At 49.5% G+C, this 5,691-nt stretch overlaps 2 protein-coding genes across 8 annotated transcripts in view; one reads left to right on the top strand and one right to left on the bottom strand.

The window, feature by feature from the left end:
• ZNF512B (zinc finger protein 512B) overlaps positions 1-5,685 on the top strand; it is a 32,329-nt gene extending 26,644 nt beyond the window's left edge. For all 7 annotated transcript variants that reach the window (XM_069072649.1, XM_069072653.1, XM_069072650.1 and 4 more), the window contains 9 exons: positions 355-479; positions 697-789; positions 1,271-1,378; positions 1,674-1,844; positions 1,959-2,153; positions 2,708-2,809; positions 3,392-3,454; positions 4,597-4,695; positions 4,960-5,685. In XM_069072649.1, coding sequence (XP_068928750.1) covers positions 355-479; positions 697-789; positions 1,271-1,378; positions 1,674-1,844; positions 1,959-2,153; positions 2,708-2,809; positions 3,392-3,454; positions 4,597-4,695; positions 4,960-5,211 — 1,208 coding nt within the window. In that variant the 3' untranslated portion in view covers positions 5,212-5,685. The remainder of the gene's footprint in view (positions 1-354; positions 480-696; positions 790-1,270; positions 1,379-1,673; positions 1,845-1,958; positions 2,154-2,707; positions 2,810-3,391; positions 3,455-4,596; positions 4,696-4,959) is intronic.
• PRPF6 (pre-mRNA processing factor 6) overlaps positions 1-5,691 on the bottom strand; it is a 324,132-nt gene that overhangs the window by 142,970 nt on the left and 175,471 nt on the right. The gene's annotated exons all lie outside the window — the stretch shown is intronic.

Below are 5,691 nucleotides of genomic sequence, written 5' to 3'. Positions count from 1 at the left end.
GGGGGGGGGGGGGGGGGGGGGGGGGGGGGGGGGGGGGGGGTGTTAAGGGTCCTAGGACAAGTACTGTATTGGTTCTTGGGGGTACAGAGAAAAAGAGGCCCAGATAGCTTTCAAAATGTAGTTTCTTCCCATGGTCTTATAAATGGAGAAAGAGAATGACTTTGGGCAGGCAGGTTCTAAGGAGAAATCAGATGTGGGTAGGCAAGACATAGACTTCTGAGCAGAAAACCAGTACATATCATTGAGTACAGGCTTTCTGGAGTGTGAAGATTGGTGCCATGTGTGGTCTTCCTCTCTTGTCCAGGTCCCTCTCTTATCCCTTTCTCCCCACACCCTTTACTTCTTGCCTTCCAGGGAGCCCTGAGGAACAGTGGCAAAGAATCCTCCATGAGAAGGGGGAGGTTGTCTGTCCCACCTGTGGAGTCATCACCAGGAAAACCATTGTAGGCCTCAAAAAGCACATGGATGTTTGTCAGAAGGTAAGGATGAGGTTAGCCCCTGAGGCCCAGGGCTGAGGATGCAGCAGGACCCAGGTGTCCTAGAGTCAAGAAAGCTGCCTCTTGTTTGCCTGGAGCCCATACTGCCCAGGACCTGAAGAAAGGAAGGAAGGGAGACAATGAAGGAGGGAGTGGATCTTGTCTCCTCTTGTCCTCTGCCCCCATGCCTGACTGGGAGTGGGGGTGGGGGGCTATCCAGCTGCAGGATGCGCTCAAGTGTCAGCACTGCAAGAAACAGTTCAAGTCAAAGGCAGGGCTCAACTACCATACCATGGCAGAACACAGCAGCAAGGTATGACTGCCCCCCTCCTTGGCCCTGATCCCTCTCCTTATGCTGATATACTGCCCTCTAAACCCCCAACCCATTGACCCACTCCCCAGCCTCATCCCTCTGCCCAAGACAGGCTGGTGAATCATCTTCTTACCCTTCCTTGGCACTTATATTAGATAAACTTGTTTATTACTAGTAAGGAGGATGATGTGCTTCTAGGGATGGTGGAAGAGTGTGTATGCATAGGACAGTTCTGTGTTTGTGTGTGTGTGTGTGTGTGTGTGTGTGTGTGTGTGTGTGTTTTGCTTGGAGGGGATTGAGGTATGGAAGGTAGTTCAAGGACAGAGGCATGTTATATGCATGTATGAGTTGGAATAGGAAGAAGTATATATATATATATATATATATATGGGGTGTGGGGAAGTAAAATTGTGTATGCATATTAAAGGTAAAAGTCCTTTGCAGTATGCTAACTCTTAACTTTGACCCTGTCTGGCCCCAGCCTCAGCCCCTGACAGATGTGGAGCCTTCAGAGCTGGATGAACAAGAAGAACGGGAGCGTTTGAGGAAGGTTCTGAAGCAGATGGGGAAGCTCAAGTGTCCCAATGAGGTCAGTTTCCCCCAAAGTCTCCAGAAGTCATGCTTCTCATCCCCAGCACCCCTTTGTGTTGGAGATCACTCAGTTGGGGGAGGGTCTCCAGGCAGGTAACTTGTTCTGGTCAGCTTGAAAGAGACAGTGGACAATGCCTGTCATTAAAAAGGATTCTTCAGTTTATATGTGTCTCTGTTTCCCATTATGAAGTGGACAGTTGGTGGGACTCTTTGGCTCTAGTCCCTCTTCCCAGAGTGATTGGGGTTACCCCTGGCTGTGATCTCCTGGCTCTTAGTGAATGTTGTATATACAGGGCTGTGCAGCCGCCTTCTCCAGTCTCATGGGGTACCAGTACCACCAGAGACGCTGTGGGAAGCAGCCATGTGACCTGGACAGTCCTGTGTTCACCTGTCCTCACTGTGGTAAGACCTACAAATCCAAGGCTGGCCATGACTACCACCTCCGCTCAGAGCATCCTGCCCCGGTAAGATACCCTTTCTCCTCTTCCCCTTAGCTATATGTTCATTTCCCTGAATATATACTCTCAGAAATGCAATACCTTCCACAAAATGTTATCTTGCTACTTTTTCCTGAATAGCCTCCTGATGAGCCTGCGGGAAAACCTCCTGAGCCGGATGTTGAGATGGACATGGAACGGACACCAAGTGGCCGGATCCGCCGGACATCTGCCCAGGTGGCAGTGTTCCACCTCCAAGAGATTGCAGAGGATGAGCTAGCTCGGGACTGGACCAAGCGGCGGATGAAGGATGACCTTGTGCCTGAAACCAAGAGGGTGAGACACCTAGGGGAGGGAAGGACTAAGGCATTGGGGCTGGTCATTTACCCTCTCTAGTTACAAGATCAGTGATCATATGATTGCCCCTGACAGGTGACTTCAAAAGTCATGTCCACTCCTATCTCCAAAAGGACTGGATTTCCAGACAAGTTGTCCTATTGCCTCTTTGGGGCACCCATTGCCACATCTACCTCATACCTCCTTAGCATCTACCTTAACTCTCTCTGGCCCCAGTATTGGTTACACAGTTTATTTTTAGTGTTTATACTGTTGTTTTGTATAGATTCTCCTTGGGGGGTGGGGATGGCCTTTGAAGTGCTGGCTATAGCTGTAGAGAATGCCTTCCATTCCCTCCTGCATGGCTTCTTTCTGTACCGTGGTGGTTCCAGGTTAGTAGATGACATAGAGAGTGTGATTGAACAGAATGGGGTTTGAGGGAGGAGGTAAGGGATTCGGCCACAGATTACCTGGTGCTCTCCTACCCCCATTACAAAGAAAACCAGTGTGTGGGGAAGGCTGCCCTGTCGTCCATCACACACATTGTTTGGCAGCTTAATTACACTCGGCCAGGACTCCCAACACTGAATCCTCAGCTGCTGGAGGCGTGGAAGAATGAAGTGAAGGAGAGAGGTCATGTCAACTGCCCTAATAACGTAAGGATAATAGGTGGTGGGGAAGCTGGGGAAGGGGAAGGAGTCCACACTTGGCCTTCTCTGGGAAGGACCTGCCTGTATCCCCAGCCCTGACTTAAAACAAACTCATAGGAGATATGAGGAAGCTCCCTCCAAACTTTAGGAGTAGATGAGTCATAATCTACTTCCTTGAGTATTGGGGTCATTGAACAAGTATTTAGATTGAAATCACAGAAGGGATCAGGTCTGGGGATTTGTCCTGAGATTTCCATGGACACAAACAAGAAACAAGCTCTCCACCCCAACCCTCACTCTCCTGCTCCCTTCCTTGGAGGTAAGTCCAGGAAACTCTCCTGCTATAACTCTTTCTCATGTGGAGAGAGACACTGTGGAATTATCATGTGCCTATGGGCACTTATGTGGGGTCAGACCCCATAAAGTCCTAGAATGTTAGAATTGGAAGAAATCATCAGAGGCCATCTCTTTTTATCCACTCAGTTACCTGAGCAGGGATACTGGTTCCCAAGGGAGAAAGTATTATACACAACAAAGCAACAGCATCCCATGACCCTCCTTTCCCTCTGTCTTTTGTCTCCCTCCCAGTGCTGTGAAGCCATCTATTCTAGTGTGTCTGGGTTGAAAGCCCACTTGGCCAACTGCACCAAGGTCAGTCTCCTGTTCCCTCACCCAGGATTCTATTTGTGGGAGGGGGCCTTAGCAGTGGTAAACCTCTCCTTGTGTAGAAATTGCTGGGCCACAATGAGAGAGGAAGGGTTCACATGGAAGGAATAATCCCTTCACAGTTATCTGTACAACAGAAGGAAGCAATGCCCTCTCTGTTACTCCAAAGTAGTAGAAAATCTTCCCCTTTGTGAGGATCTCTTGTTGGGACTTGAAGAAACATCACAGAAAACCTGGATGAGCCAATCAATGCTGAAAGCAATAGTCCCTTTTATTTGGCCTATTATAATGGAAGGCCATGTGACTTAACTGGAGACACCCAAGGGAGCTCCAAGAGGGAAGCAGGGGCAGCAAGGGAAGACTTTAGAGCAGGATCTCACAACCTCCCAAACTGTGATGGCCTCCACACCCAGGGCTGACAATTCTATAACACAGCAGAGAAATACACAACTAAAACCCTCAGAAATATGCCTGTCTAATCATGGCAGGAGGAAAGACTTGACAATGGTCTTCAGAGAGAGGCTGCTCTAAAGCCATCATGATGTATTGTTACATCCAGTTCCATCTTCAATGCTCTCATCAGCATAGTTTGGGTATTTTATGGGGAAAGAGGGTTTTCTCACTCAGGCAGGTCTGAGTAGTGCTTCCCTGAATGAACTCCAGAGCTGGGAAACCCAGTAGTGGATTACAAACAGTAAGATGGGATGTTAAGAGACAGCCTGTTAACAAAAGACCAGACCTGAAAAACCCAAAGTTTTTCCAGGCTACAACACTCTCCTTACTTTGGGACTATTGAAGAAGGCTCCCAGGGAAGTCAGACTCATGTAAATTGTGTCATTCTGGTTCATACTAATTGAGGCCTATTCCCAGTGTCGAATTTCACCCAAGATAGGTGGGACATCCTGACACATACATACTTCATTGTCTCAGTTGCTTGAGCCCCTGTGGGAGGAGAGGAATATCTGTATATGTGTGTTGGGGGTGGGGTGGAGAATGGATGTTTGTGTTGCCTGCTTTGTTTGGTTTTGAAGATTCCAGAACTGCTTGTCAGCATATTCTGAGGCCTTGTATGACAGGGACAGGGTGGAGGGCATGGGGGATCATGAACCCAGCTCTGTGTACTGCAGGGAGACCACTTGGTGGGGAAGTATCGATGCCTCCTGTGTCAGAAGGAGTTCAGCTCTGAAAGCGGTGTTAAATACCACATCATCAAGACACATTCAGAGGTGAGGACTGTGGAATGTTAACTAAACCTCCTTTGTAATGATTCTAGCAACAAGGCTTCCCAGCCTGGTTCCCCTGGTGTCAGGAGTGGGTGGAAGGGAAGGCTGAGTTTGAGTCTGGAAAGGATGGGGGGGAGGGAGTCTGTCATATCATGAGACTGGGAAGCCAAGATTTAAGGAAAAGCTAACTTTTTAGCCATGCTAGACTTAGGGAATAATCTCTCCTGAATCCCCTGGGCTTCACTGGGTGCTTTCTTCTCTTCATAGAACTGGTTCCGAACCTCAGCAGACTCCCCACCCAAACCCAAGAGCAGGGAGCAACTCTCTGCTAAGGAGAAGAAGAAAAGCACATCAAGTGGAAAGAAGCGGGGCCGAAAACCCAAGGAACGGCCCTCTGAGGGCCCCCCCACAAAGACTTCCCCCAAGCCCCAGGACGATTGGCCCTTGGCTGGTCGAGACAAGGGGAACCGAGTGGTGCCCAGCCGGAAATCGGGAGCCAGTAAGGTGCCTGAGAAGTGAGCAGAGGTTGGGGCTGGGGGTGAGGGTGGGGGCTGGGAAGGCCAGACTGCTTCTCAGACTGTCTGGGTACTGAGTTTACAGGCCAGGGAGAGGAGAAGGGAGGGGAGGAGGGAGCTGGCTCCGATCTCCCATCCCTCGTTCTTTGGCTTTCCTATCCTTCTCCTTATCTCCCTGGCTATTCCTTTGGAAGGAAGAAGAAAACCACTCCCAGGGACCTGTTCCTTAGCCTTGTTTAACTGAGAGAGGCTATGGCAGCCCATCTAAGGTTTTGTCAGTTAGTCCATCCACATGCATAGTCATGTCATACACATGCTTTCCTGGGTTGCAGTGTGCTCAGGTTGGGGAAGGGGGCCAGTTGGTGTGCACAGGTAAACACACACACACACACACACACACACACACACACACATGCCTGGGTTGCAGTGTGCTCAGGTTGAGGAGGGGACCAGTTGGTGTTCAAAGGGAGAAGAAAGTGCAATA

This window comes from Petaurus breviceps, unplaced genomic scaffold (assembly GCF_028583685.1).
Source record: "Petaurus breviceps papuanus isolate PSGF00001 unplaced genomic scaffold, PetGlider_PUasm1.0 90847, whole genome shotgun sequence".
In the NCBI taxonomy this organism is placed as follows: domain Eukaryota; kingdom Metazoa; phylum Chordata; class Mammalia; order Diprotodontia; family Petauridae; genus Petaurus; species Petaurus breviceps.
Note: the sequence above shows the minus strand (reverse complement) of the source record. Positions and strands in the feature narration are given on the sequence as shown.